The sequence below is a fragment of the Leptodactylus fuscus genome, assembly GCF_031893055.1.
Source record: "Leptodactylus fuscus isolate aLepFus1 chromosome 2 unlocalized genomic scaffold, aLepFus1.hap2 SUPER_2_unloc_1, whole genome shotgun sequence".
In the NCBI taxonomy this organism is placed as follows: Eukaryota; Metazoa; Chordata; class Amphibia; order Anura; family Leptodactylidae; genus Leptodactylus; species Leptodactylus fuscus.
The window spans coordinates 517,955-532,506 of NW_027439802.1; the positions used below are offsets into that span (position 1 = coordinate 517,955).

General features: G+C 47.5%; 1 protein-coding gene across 2 annotated transcripts in view; it reads left to right on the plus strand.

Moving 5' to 3' along the window:
* Positions 1 to 13,614, plus strand: part of RRP8 (ribosomal RNA processing 8) — a 22,026-nt gene extending 8,412 nt beyond the window's left edge. Inside the window, exons 3-8 of one of the 2 annotated variants that reach the window (XM_075261157.1) lie at positions 1,500 to 1,653; positions 2,459 to 3,254; positions 7,392 to 7,521; positions 9,720 to 9,826; positions 12,821 to 12,917; positions 13,489 to 13,614. In XM_075261157.1, the coding sequence (XP_075117258.1) occupies positions 1,500 to 1,653; positions 2,459 to 3,254; positions 7,392 to 7,521; positions 9,720 to 9,826; positions 12,821 to 12,917; positions 13,489 to 13,602 (1,398 nt within the window). In that variant the 3' untranslated portion in view covers positions 13,603 to 13,614. The remainder of the gene's footprint in view (positions 1 to 1,499; positions 1,654 to 2,458; positions 3,255 to 7,391; positions 7,522 to 9,719; positions 9,827 to 12,820; positions 12,918 to 13,488) is intronic. The other variant, XM_075261158.1, reaches the window with a different exon arrangement.
* The last annotated feature ends 938 nt before the right edge of the window (positions 13,615 to 14,552 follow it).

Sequence of the window (14,552 nt, forward strand, 5' to 3'; positions counted from 1 at the left end):
GGCCTTGGGGTTGTACAGATGCGAGGCTCCGGTGTACACACCTCTAGGTCTTGGGGTTGTAGAGCTGCGAGGCTCCGGTGTACACACCTCTAGGCCTTGGGGTTGTAGAGATGCGAGGCTCCGGTGTACACACCTGTAGGCCTGGGGGTTGTAGAGATGCGAGGCTCCGGTGTACACACCTCTAGGTCTTGGGGTTGTAGAGATGCGAGGCTCTGGTGTACACACCTCTAGGCCTTGGGGTTGTAGAGATGCGAGGCTCCGGTGTACACACCTGTAGGCCTGGGGGTTGTAGAGATGCGAGGTTCCGGTGTACACACCTCTAGGTCTTGGGGTTGTAGAGATGCGAGGCTCCGGTGTACACACCTGTAGGCCTGGGGGTTGTAGAGATGCGAGGCTCCGGTGTACACACCTGTAGGCCTGGGGGTTGTAGAGATGCGAGGCTTCGGTGTACACACCTGTAGGCCTGGGGGTTGTAGAGCTGCGAGGCTCCGGTGTATACACCTGTAGGCCTTGCAGTTGCAGAGGTGCGAGGCTCTTGTGTACACACCTGTAGGCCTGGGGGTTGTAGAGATGCGAGGTTCCGGTGTACACACCTGTAGGCCTGGGGGTTGTAGAGATGCGAGGTTCCGGTGTACACACCTCTAGGTCTTGGGGTTGTAGAGATGCGAGGCTTCGGTGTACACACATGTAGGCCTTGGGGTTGTACAGATGCGAGGCTCCGGTGTACACACCTGTAGGCCTTGCAGTTGCAGAGGTGCGAGGCTCTTGTGTACACACCTGTAGGCCTGGGGGTTGTAGAGATGCAAGGCTCCGGTGTACACACCTGTAGGCCTTGGGGTTCTAGAGATGCGAGGCTCCGGTGTACACACCTCTAGGTCTTGGGGTTGTAGAGGTGCGAGGCTCCGGTGTACACACCTGTAGGCCTTGGGGTTGTAGAGATGCGAGGCTCCGGTGTACACACCTGTAGGCCTTGGGGTTGTAGAGATGCGAGGCTCCGGTGTACACACCTGTAGGCCTTGGGGTTGTAGAGGTGCGAGGCTCCGGTGTACACACCTCTAGGTCTTGGGGTTGTAGAGGTGCGAGGCTCCGGTGTACACACCTCTAGGTCTTGGGGTTGTAGAGATGCGAGGCTCCGGTGTACACACCTGTAGGCCTGGGGGTTGTAGAGATGCGAGGCTTCGGTGTACACACCTGTAGGCCTTGCAGTTGCAGAGGTGCGAGGCTCCGGTGTACACACCTCTAGGTCTTGGGGTTGTAGAGATGCGAGGCTCCGGTGTACACACCTCTAGGTCTTGGGGTTGTAGAGATGCGAGGCTCCGGTGTACACACCTCTAGGTCTTGGGGTTGTAGAGATGCGAGGCTCCTGTGACGCGGACCTCATGTGGGGTGTCCCTATAATCCGGTGGATGGTTTGTCTGTAAACGGGCCCCAGGATATAAGAGCGGGGCCCCTCACAGGACAGGAGTATGGTCCTAATATTATCCCCTCCCCCATATCAGCAGGGAACAGGCGGCAAAAAGAAGCGGCTGAAGAGGAATCGCCAGCTCATGGAGGTGCTGCGTACCCTCAGTACCCCCAGTACTCTGCACCCCGACCTGCCACCTGCCCCAGACACCGCCGCACCGAACAAGAGACAGAAGAAAACTGCACCAGGTCTGGTCACATGATCTGTAGTAATAGAGAATGTATTATCCTGGATGATGTCACTGATCTGGTATTATTACCCTGGGGGGGGGGGAGGGGGCTGTGTGTGATGTCACTGATCGGGGGGGGGCTGTGTGTGATGTCACTGATCGGGGGGGGGCTGTGTGTGATGTCACTGATCGGGGGGGGGGGGGCTGTATGTGATGTCACTGATCTGGTATTATTACCCTGGGGGGGGGCTGTGTGTGATGTCACTGATCGGGGGGGGGGGGGGGGGGGGCTGTATGTGATGTCACTGATCTGGTATTACCCTGGGGGGGGGCTGTGTGTGATGTCACTGATCTGGTATTATTACCCTGGGGGGGGGGCTGTGTGTGATGTCACTGATCTGGTATTATTACCCTGGGGGGGGGGGCTGTGTGTGATGTCACTGATCGGGGGGGGGGGGGGGCTGTGTGTGATGTCACTGATCGGGGGGGGGGGGGGGGGCTGTATGTGATGTCACTGATCTGGTATTACCCTGGGGGGGGGCTGTGTGTGATGTCACTGATCTGGTATTATTACCCTGGGGGGGGGGGCTGTGTGTGATGTCACTGATCTGGTATTATTACCCTGGGGGGGGGGGGGGGCTGTGTGTGATGTCACTGATCGGGGGGGGGGGGGGGGCTGTGTGTGATGTCACTGATCGGGGGGGGGCTGTTTGTGATGTCACTGATCTGGTGCTGATTTTCGGATTAGATCTGATGCATGCGATGGGTTATTGGGGGTCACAGATGACATGTTTTGGGTTAATGACCCTTCCTCCTCTTCACAGATGTCCTGACCTCTCCCCTTCCTAAAGTTGCCCCTAAATCTGAGCGCCCTCCGGAGTCCGGGGAGCGACTAAATCGCCAGCAGTGGAGGAACAAGCTGAAGAATAAAAGGAGGAATCGGAATAAATTCAAGGTCCCCTGTAAGACAGAAGGGGAGACGTCAGGGGGACAGGAGGGGCGCACAGCCAGCGGTCAGGGAGCAGGGGTCACAGCCAGCGGAGATCGGGGAGACTGGAACATGAACTCCCTGCAGCTCCCATGGAAGCAGAATCGGGTGACCTATGGCAAAGGCGAGGGGTCTCCTTCTACCCCAGGGAGCTCTGCAAGGAAACATCCGGTGCCAAACAAAAAACCTCCCCAAGCAGCAGAGCGGAGGATGTCCGATGAGGTCACATGTGATGGAAACCGGGGAACACAACAGGTGACCCCCCGAGAGAGAGTCAGACTGCAAAAACTGAAGAAGATACTGCAGCGTGAGACTGCGGGGAAAACACAGGAGACAGCCAGCAAGCAAGATGTCCATGAACCCAAGAGTGACAGCGAGCGGCCAGAAGGTAACCACAGCCATGCCGAGAGGGACCACTCAGCGGAGCTGCGCTCTCGTATGGAGCAGAGACTGAGTTCTGCGCGCTTCCGCTATATTAACCAGCAGCTCTACACGTCGGACAGTCAGGACGCCATGAGCCTCTTCCTGCAGGACCCCGAGGCCTTCACCATCTACCACACTGGATTCTCACAGCAGGTCCAACGCTGGCCGGTCAACCCCATCACTGAGATCATAAAGTATATCAAGAACAGGTAAGTGCTCCTAGGACTGTATATATCTATAATACATAGTGTATGACACTGTCAGGGCTCCTAGGACTATATATATCTATAATACATAGTGTATGACACTGTCAGGACTCCTAGGACTATATATATCTATAATACATAGTGTATGACACTGTCAGGGCTCCTAGGACTATATATATCTATAATACATAGTGTATGACACTGTCAGGGCTCCTAGGACTATATATATATCTATAATACATAGTGTATGACACTGTCAGGGCTCCTAGGACTATATATATCTATAATACATAGTGTATGACACTGTCAGGACTCCTAGGACTATATATATCTATAATACATAGTGTATGACACTGTCAGGGCTCCTAGGACTATATATATCTATAATACATAGTGTATGACACTGTCAGGGCTCCTAGGACTATATATATCTATAATACATAGTGTATGACACTGTCAGGGCTCCTAGGACTGTATATATCTATAATACATAGTGTATGACACTGTCAGGGCTCCTAGGACTATATATATCTATAATACATAGTGTATGACACTGTCAGGACTCCTAGGACTATATATATATATATATCTATAATACATAGTGTATGACACTGTCAGGGCTCCTAGGACTATATATATCTATAATACATAGTGTATGACACTGTCAGGACTCCTAGGACTATATATATATCTATAATACATAGTGTATGACACTGTCAGGGCTCCTAGGACTATATATATCTATAATACATAGTGTATGACACTGTCAGGACTCCTAGGACTATATATATATCTATAATACATAGTGTATGACACTGTCAGGGCTCCTAGGACTATATATATCTATAATACATAGTGTATGACACTGTCAGGACTCCTAGGACTATATATATATCTATAATACATAGTGTATGACACTGTCAGGGCTCCTAGGACTATATATATCTATAATACATAGTGTATGACACTGTCAGGACTCCTAGGACTATATATATATATCTATAATACATAGTGTATGACACTGTCAGGGCTCCTAGGACTATATATATCTATAATACATAGTGTATGACACTGTCAGGACTCCTAGGACTATATATATATATCTATAATACATAGTGTATGACACTGTCAGGGCTCCTAGGACTATATATATCTATAATACATAGTGTGTGACACTGTCAGGGCTCCTAGGACTATATATATATCTATAATACATAGTGTATGACACTGTCAGGGCTCCTAGGCCTATATATATATATATATATATATATATATATATATATATATATATATATATATAATACATAGTGTATGACACTGTCAGGGCTCCTAGGACTATATATATATCTATAATACATAGTGTATGACACTGTCAGGACTCCTAGGACTATATATATCTATAATACATAGTGTATGACACTGTCAGGACTCCTAGGACTATATATATCTATAATACATAGTGTATGACACTGTCAGGGCTCCTAGGACTATATATATATCTATAATACATAGTGTATGACACTGTCAGGGCTCCTAGGACTATATACATCTATAATACATAGTGTATGACACTGTCAGGGCTCCTAGGACTATATATATCTATAATACATAGTGTATGACACTGTCAGGACTCCTAGGACTATATACATCTATAATACATAGTGTATGACACTGTCAGGGCTCCTAGGACTATATATAAATATCTATAATACATAGTGTATGACACTGTCAGGGCTCCTAGGACTATATATATCTATAATACATAGTGTATGACACTATCAGGGCTCCTAGGACTATATATATCTATAATACATAGTGTATGACACTGTCAGGGCTCCTAGGACTATATATATCTATAATACATAGTGTATGACACTGTCAGGACTCCTAGGACTATATATATATCTATAATACATAGTGTATGACACTGTCAGGGCTCCTAGGACTATATATATCTATAATACATAGTGTGTGACACTGTCAGGGCTCCTAGGACTATATATATCTATAATACATAGTGTATGACACTGTCAGGGCTCCTAGGACTATATATATCTATAATACATAGTGTATGACACTGTCAGGGCTCCTAGGACTATATATATCTATAATACATAGCGTATGACACTGTCAGGGCTCTTAGGACTATATATCTATAATACATAGCGTATGACACTGTCAGGGCTCCTAGGACTATATATATTTATAATACATAGTGTCTGACACTGTCAGGACTCCTAGGAATATATATATCTATAATACATAGTGTATGACACTGTCAGGGCTCCTAGGACTATATATACATCTATAATACATAGTGTATGACACTGTCAGGGCTCCTAGGACTATATATACATCTATAATACATAGTGTATGACACTGTCAGGGCTCCTAGGACTATATATATATATATCTATAATACATAGTGTATGACACTGTCAGGGCTCCTAGGACTATATATATCTATAATACATAGTGTATGACACTGTCAGGGCTCCTAGGACTATATATATCTATAATACATAGTGTATGACACTGTCAGGGCTCCTAGGACTATATATCTATAATACATAGTGTATGACACTGTCATGGTGCCTATGTCTTCTTCCTATATGGGATGTTTGTTACTACCACCATATATACGTAGTAGTTAGGGCTGCCCCTCTCACCTGTGTTCTCTCGCTCTCCTCCATATACATTAATGTGATGCCTCTCCACTTGTGGCCCCTTTGCCTCTCAGCCATCCTAGTGCATTGTATATGGGCCCCCGGGATGCCGTGTTGTGCAGTAGTCCCTTCGGGTTCCCAACCTCCTACAGTCAGTGATTTGATGGATGGGATGGAGTTGCTGTTTGTCTATAAAGTGGTCCATTGTAGTTGTGATAGATCTGTATCCTGTATACCTAGATTTTGTGTTCCCGCCCCCTGGTGCACTGAACCCCCAGATATTCCACATATTGGGCATTTGGCAGTGACCTCTACTAACCCCTATCATGTAAACTGCCAGTGCGATGTCCTTCATCTCTATACCCCATGATCCAGGCTGGGGACACGGCTCATTGGATAGTCAGTTCTTCTTTCTGTTTTTCGGTTCCGTGTTTGGAGCCTCAGGTTTGGCGCACTGTAATGATTCGCAGCAGCGGTGGGGTTTATATGTGATTGGCCACTAGATCGCTGGGTCTTACTGTCCGCTGCTGTGTGGGGTAGTCCCCTGAATTCTCACAGTCATCAGGAGTACTGGGAAGAGCTGGTTATGGCCCAGTACCCCACCGTGTAATGATGGACAGATCATTACATATATATATATATATATATATATATATATATATATATATATATATATATATATTCATTTATACATGGGGACTTCATGATTCACACTGAGCCCCGGCAGGTACAAGGCCGCAGCGACCTGGCCACCCTAATACTAACACCCCATGCAGCCTGCACAGCACAAGGCTCTCACTGGACTCCACCCGGTTCTCCCCGATACCTTTGGTAGTGGTCGTTGTAAAACATCAAGGGAAACAAAAATGCCCATTGCAGTCCAGCATTGCCCCCCCCCCCCCCCATGGGGTAAACGGTCGGGGACGTCTCATTCGCTCGTTTACATCATGTGATGGCGATTACTAGGGCTCATTGTGAAATTAAATCTAGTAATTCCCTTTTTGGGGGCTTCAGGTCCCAAGCATGGGGCGAATCGTATTGAAGGGGTTAATTGCAGTCGTGGCAAAATGATTAACCCCTTGTAGACCAGTGAGAGGCTGTAGGAGATGGTGGGAGGGGGCGGGGAGCGCTGCTGTCCAGGCACCAGTAGGAAGGGGGTTGTGGGGGACCCATTATAGTAGTGTGTATGGGGGAACACTGATGGCAGGGACAGCGGCTGGCTGTATACGGTCCCTATGCTGTATATCTATATACCATGCCTGAGGTTATCTCCGACCTATGGGAGGCCTCTGGGCACCTGCGCACCTTGTGGGGCCGACATTTCTGGGTTTGGATGAGATTCCTTAGACCAACCCTCGCCCATCACTCGCTGCCTCCTGGATACAAAGCCTTCAGGGTCAGGTGTTGTATGATTGTGTTCTCATGTACGATGTGTCCGCCATGTTTAGTCACTGACTTGTTCCTCCTCCTCCAGGCCGTCCTCTCTGGTGGTCGCCGACTTTGGCTGTGGAGACGCTCTCCTGGCACGGAGTGTAAGAAACAAAGTTCACTCCTTTGATCTGGTGGCCCTGAACGATCGCGTCACGGTGTGCGACATGGCCAAGGTAAGTCTATGAGGCCTCCCAGCATGCCGTGCTGCAGCAAAGGAGGCCTCGGAACACGGCGTTAAAGGGAATGTCTTAGCCTTTAAGGTTCAGAGTGGATTTATCTGATAATGTATCTTCATAGAAGGCAGCACTCCAGACACACAGCTCCAAACCCTCTACAATGACAGTACCCTTCTCATAGACTGTAATCCCTTTTGGGCCTGGCCCTCTATCCCCCTGTGTCAGTGATCACTGCTAGAATTATATTTGTATGTAATAATGTACAGAGCACCATGGGATTAATATAATAATGTACAGAGCACCATGGGATTAATATAATAATGTACAGAGCGCCATGGGATTAATATAACAATGTACAGAGCACCATGGGAGTAATATAATAATGTACAGAGCACCATGGGATTAATATAATAATGTACAGAGCACCATGGGATTAATATAATAATGTACAGAGCACCATGGGATTACTATAATAATGTACAGAGCACCATGGGATTAATATAATAATGTACAGCACCATGGGATTAATATAATAATGTACAGAGCACCATGGGATTAATATAATAATGTACAGAGCACCATGGGATTAATATAATAATGTACAGCACCATGGGATTAATATAATAATGTACAGAGCACCATGGGATTAATATAATAATGTACAGCACCATGGGATTAATATAATAATGTACAGAGCACCATGGGATTAATATAATAATGTACAGAGCACCATGGGATTAATATAATAATGTACAGAGCACCATGGGATTAATATAATAATGTACAGAGCACCATGGAATTAATATAATAATGTACAGAGCACCATGGGATTAATATAATAATGTACAGCACCATGGGATTAATATAATAATGTACAGCACCATGGGATTAATATAATAATGTACAGAGCACCATGGGATTAATATAATAATGTACAGAGCACCATGGGATTAATATAATAATGTACAGAGCACCATGGAATTAATATAATAATGTACAGCACCATGGGATTAATATAATAATGTACAGCACCATGGGAGTAATATAATAATGTACAGAGCACCATGGGATTAATATAATAATGTACAGAGCACCATGGGATTAATATAATAATGTACAGAGCACCATGGGATTAATATAATAATGTACAGCACCATGGGATTAATATAATAATGTACAGAGCACCATGGGATTAATATAATAATGTACAGCACCATGGGATTAATATAATAATGTACAGCACCATGGGATTAATATAATAATGTACAGCACCATGGGATTAATATAATAATGTACAGAGCACCATGGGATTAATATAATAATGTACAGAGCACCATGGGATTAATATAATAATGTACAGAGCACCATGGAATTAATATAATAATGTACAGAGCACCATGGGATTAATATAATAATGTACAGCACCATGGGATTAATATAATAATGTACAGCACCATGGGATTAATATAATAATGTACAGAGCACCATGGGATTAATATAATAATGTACAGAGCACCATGGGATTAATATAATAATGTACAGAGCACCATGGGATTAATATAATAATGTACAGAGCACCATGGGATTAATATAATAATGTACAGAGCACCATGGAATTAATATAATAATGTACAGCACCATGTATTAATATAATAATGTACAGCACCATGGGAGTAATATAATAATGTACAGAGCACCATGGGATTAATATAATAATGTACAGAGCACCATGGGATTAATATAATAATGTACAGCACCATGGATTAATATAATAATGTACAGAGCACCATGGGATTAATATAATAATGCACAGCACCATGGGATTAATATAATAATGTACAGAGCACCATGGGATTAATATAATAATGTACAGAGCACCATGGGATTAATATAATAATGTACAGAGCACCATGGGATTAATATAATAATGTACAGAGCACCATGGGATTAATATAATAATGTACAGAGCACCATGGGATTAATATAATAATGTACAGAGCACCATGGGATTAATATAATAATGTACAGAACACTTCCTTCGGTCTGTCTGCACTGAGCTCCCCCTAGTGGTGACTGGTTACATGTGGTAATATGTAGGTCTGACAGCAGAGGGGTTGGAACTGTGTATTAGGAGACTGGAGCTCTGTGGCCGCCTCTCTGGTTGTGGCTGTCTCTGACACTCTCTGTGCTCTCAGGTGCCGCTGCCGGATGAGTCTGTTGATGTTGGCGTCTTCTGTCTCTCGTTGATGGGGAAGAATCTCTGTGACTTTCTCCAGGAAGCCAATCGTATCTTAAAACTGAGGTGAGGAACTGATCAATGTCATCATGGCTTCATGGTGTTCCTCAACTATCAGGGCTGTCTCTACCCTCTGCTCTGCCTCTCTGGGGTGTTACTTGTTGCAGCAGTCCCTTACACTCTTTCACTTTCTCTGGGGTGTTACTTGTTGCAGCAGTCTCTTACACTCTCTCTCGCTCTCTCTTAGTGGGGTGTTACTTGTTGCAGCAGTCTCTTACACTCTCTCTTACACTCTCTCTCTGGGGTGTTACTTGTTGCAGCAGTCCCTTACACTCTTTCACTCTCTCTGGGGTGTTACCTTGTTGCAGCAGTCTCTTACACTCTCTCTCGCTCTCTCTTAGTGGGGTGTTACTTGTTGCAGCAGTCCCTTACACTCTCTCTCGCTCCTCTCTCAGTGGGGTGTTACTTGTTGCAGCAGTCTCTTACACTCTCTCTTACACTCTCTCTCTGGGGTGTTACTTGTTGCAGCAGTCTCTTACACTCTCTCTCGCTCTCTCTTAGTGGGGTGTTACTTGTTGCAGCAGTCTCTTACACTCTCTCTTACACTCTCTCTCTGGGGTGTTACTTGTTGCAGCAGTCCCTTACACTCTTTCACTCTCTCTGGGGTGTTACTTGTTGCAGGCAGTCTCTTACACTCTCTCTCGCTCTCTCTTAGTGGGGTGTTACTTGTTGCAGCAGTCCCTTACACTCTCTCTCGCTCTCTCTCAGTGGGGTGTTACTTGTTGCAGCAGTCTCTTACACTCTCTCTTACACTCTCTCTCTGGGGTGTTACTTGTTGCAGCAGTCCCTTACACTCTCTCTCGCTCTCTCTTAGTGGGGTGTTACTTGTTGCAGCAGTCTCTTACACTCTCTCTTACACTCTCTCTCTGGGTGTTACTTGTTGCAGCAGTCTCTTACACTCTCTCTCTGGGGTGTTACTTGTTGCAGCAGTCTCTTACACTCTCTCTCGCTCTCTCTTAGTGGGGTGTTACTTATTGCAGCAGTCCCTTACACTCTTTCACTTTCTCTGGGGTGTTACTTGTTGCAGCAGTCTCTTACACTCTCTCTCGCTCTCAGTGGGGTGTTACTTGTTGCAGCAGTCTCTTACACTCTCTCTTACACTCTCTCTCTGGGGTGTTACTTGTTGCAGCAGTCTCTTACACTCTCTTACACTCTCTCTTACACTCTCTCTCTAGGGTGTTACTTGTTGCAGCAGTCTCTTACACTCTCTCTTACACTCTCTCTCTGGGGTGTTACTTGTTGCAGCAGTCTCTTACACTCTCTCTCGCTCTCTCTTAGTGGGGTGTTACTTATTGCAGCAGTCCCTTACACTCTTTCACTCTCTCTGGGGTGTTACTTGTTGCAGCAGTCTCTTACACTCTCTCTTACTGGGGTGTTACTTGTTGCAGCAGTCTCTTACACTCTCTCTTACACTCTCTCTCTGGGGTGTTACTTGTTGCAGCAGTCTCTTACACTCATTATCGCTCTCTCTCAGTGGGGTGTTACTTATTGCAGCAGTCTCTTACACTCTCTCTCTGGGGTGTTACTTGTTGCAGCAGTCTCTTACACTCTCTCTTAGTGGGGTGTTACTTGTTGCAGCAGTCTCTTACACTCTCTCTTACACTCTCTCTTACACTCTTTCTCTGGGGTGTTACTTGTTGCAGCAGTCTCTTACACTCTCTCTTACACTCTCTCTCTGGGGTATTACTTGTTGCAGCAGTCTCTTACACTCTCTCTCGCTCTCTCTTAGTGGGGTGTTACTTGTTGCAGCAGTCCCTTACACTCTCTCTCGCTCTCTCTCAGTGGGGTGTTACTTGTTGCAGCAGTCCCTTACACTCTCTCTCGCTCTCTCTTAGTGGGGTGTTACTTGTTGCAGCAGTCCCTTACACTCTCTCTCGCTCTCTCTCAGTGGGGTGTTACTTGTTGCAGCAGTCTCTTACACTCTCTCTCGCTCTCTCTCAGTGGGGTGTTACTTGTTGCAGCAGTCTCTTACACTCTCTCTTACACTCTCTCTCTGGGGTGTTACTTGTTGCAGCAGTCCCTTACACTCTCTCTCGCTCTCTCTTAGTGGGGTGTTACTTGTTGCAGCAGTCTCTTACACTCTCTCTTACACTCTCTCTCTGGGGTGTTACTTGTTGCAGCAGTCTCTTACACTCTCTCTCTGGGGTGTTACTTGTTGCAGCAGTCTCTTACACTCTCTCTCGCTCTCTCTTAGTGGGGTGTTACTTATTGCAGCAGTCCCTTACACTCTTTCACTTTCTCTGGGGTGTTACTTGTTGCAGCAGTCTCTTACACTCTCTCTCGCTCTCAGTGGGGTGTTACTTGTTGCAGCAGTCTCTTACACTCTCTCTCTGGGGTGTTACTTGTTGCAGCAGTCTCTTACACTCTCTCTTACACTCTCTCTCTGGGGTGTTACTTGTTGCAGCAGTCTCTTACACTCTCTCTTACACTCTCTCTCTAGGGTGTTACTTGTTGCAGCAGTCTCTTACACTCACACTCTCTCTCTGGGGTGTTACTTGTTGCAGCAGTCTCTTACACTCTCTCTCGCTCTCTCTTAGTGGGGTGTTACTTATTGCAGCAGTCCCTTACACTCTTTCACTCTCTCTGGGGTGTTACTTGTTGCAGCAGTCTCTTACACTCTCTCTTACTGGGGTGTTACTTGTTGCAGCAGTCTCTTACACTCTCTCTTACACTCTCTCTCTGGGGTGTTACTTGTTGCAGCAGTCTCTTACACTCATTATCGCTCTCTCTCAGTGGGGTGTTACTTATTGCAGCAGTCTCTTACACTCTCTCTCTGGGGTGTTACTTGTTGCAGCAGTCTCTTACACTCTCTCTTAGTGGGGTGTTACTTGTTGCAGCAGTCTCTTACACTCTCTCTTACACTCTCTCTTACACTCTTTCTCTGGGGTGTTACTTGTTGCAGCAGTCTCTTACACTCTCTCTTACACTCTCTCTTACACTCTCTCTCTGGGGTGTTACTTGTTGCAGCAGTCTCTTACACTCTCTCTCGCTCTCTCTTAGTGGGGTGTTACTTGTTGCTGAGGTCAGCAGTCGGTTTGAGGATGTCAGACAGTTCCTCAGTGCGATGTCTCAGTTGGGCTTCAAGAACGTCAATAAGGTACCATGAGAGCGCCGTGTTATCTGTGGGGTCTCTCCACCCAATATCCACAGCCCGGTCCTCATTATCAGACAGGTGTAGAATCAGTAAGAACTACTGGGTGGAGTAATGATCCCTATACTAGAGGGCGGAGCTCCAATGTCAGTACTGGGTGGAGTAATGATCCCTATACTACAGGGCAGAACTCCAGTGTCAGTCCTGGGTGGACTAATGATCCCTATACTAGTGGGCGGTGCTCCGATGTCAGTCCTGGGTGGAGTAATGATCCCTATACTAGAGGGCGGAGCCCCGTTGTCAGTCCTGGGTGGAGTAATGATCCCTATACTAGAGGGCGGAGCTCCAATGTCAGTACTGGGTGGAGTAAAGATCCCTATACTAGAGGGCGGAGCCCCATTGTCAGTCCTGGGTGGAGTAATGATCCCTATACTAGTGGGCGGTGCTCCGATGTCAGTACTGGGTGGAGTCCTGATGTCAGTCCTGGGTGGAGTAATGATCCCTATACTAGTGGGCGGTGCTCCGATGTCAGCACTAGGTCAGTTATAATTTATGTGTTGTCTTCTTTTGTCCTCAGAACACGGAGAGCTCTCATTTCTTCCTCTTTGAGTTCAGTAAGACGGGACGTGGCCGAGACTCCTCCAGCCACCCGGGCCTACAGCTCAAGCCGTGTCTGTACAAGAAGAGGTGAAACAACTCCGCCCATCTGTACAAATAAATTATATTTTGGAAAATTTGTTGTCTTGTGTATAGACCTCAAAACCTCTTCCAGTGTGATCTCCCCGAGATGCCTCGTACCCTCCTCCTCCTATGTGACCCTCCCCTCCTAGGACGCCTCAAGACCTCCTCCTGTGTGAAATCACCCTTTGATGCCTTGTGGTCTCCTCCTGTGTGGCCCTCCCCCGGGTCTCCCTGTGGTCTCCTCCTGTGTGGCCCTCCCCCGGGTCGCCTTGGGCCCTCCTCCTACTCTTCCTGTGTGGCTTCCTCCTGGGATGCCTTGTACCCTCCTCCTCCTGTGTGGTCCTCCCCCGGGTCTCCTTGTGGTCGCCTCCTGTGTGGCCCTCCCCTGGGTCGCCTTGGGCCCTCCTCCTCCTGTGTGGTCCTCCCCCGGGTCTCCTTGTGGTCTCCTCCTCCTGTGTAGCCCTCCCCCGGGTCTCCTTGTGGTCGCCTCCTGTGTGGCCCTCCCCTGGGTCGCCTTGGGCCCTCCTCCTCCTCCTGTGTGGTCCTCCCCGGGTCTCCCTGTGGTCTCCTCCTCCTGTGTAGCCCTCCCCCGAGTTGCCTTGTGGTCTCCTCCTCTTGTGTGGCCCTCCCCCGGGTCGCCTTGGGCCCTCCTCCTCTTGTGTGGCCCTCCCCCGGGTCTCCTTATGATCTCCTCCTGTGTGGCCCTCCCCTGGGTCGCCTTGGGCCCTCCTCCTCCTGTGTGGCCCTCCCCCGGGTCTCCTCCTCCTGTGTGGTCCTCCCCCGGGTCTCCTCCTCCTGTGTGGCCCTCCCCCGGGTCTCCTCCTCCTGTGTGGTCCTCCCCGGGTCTCCTCCTCCTGTGTGGTCCTCCCCGGGTCTCCCTGTGGTCTCCTCCTGTGTGGTCCTCCCCGGGTCTCCCTGTGGTCTCCTCCTGTGTGGTCCTCCCCCCCAGGTTGCCTTGGG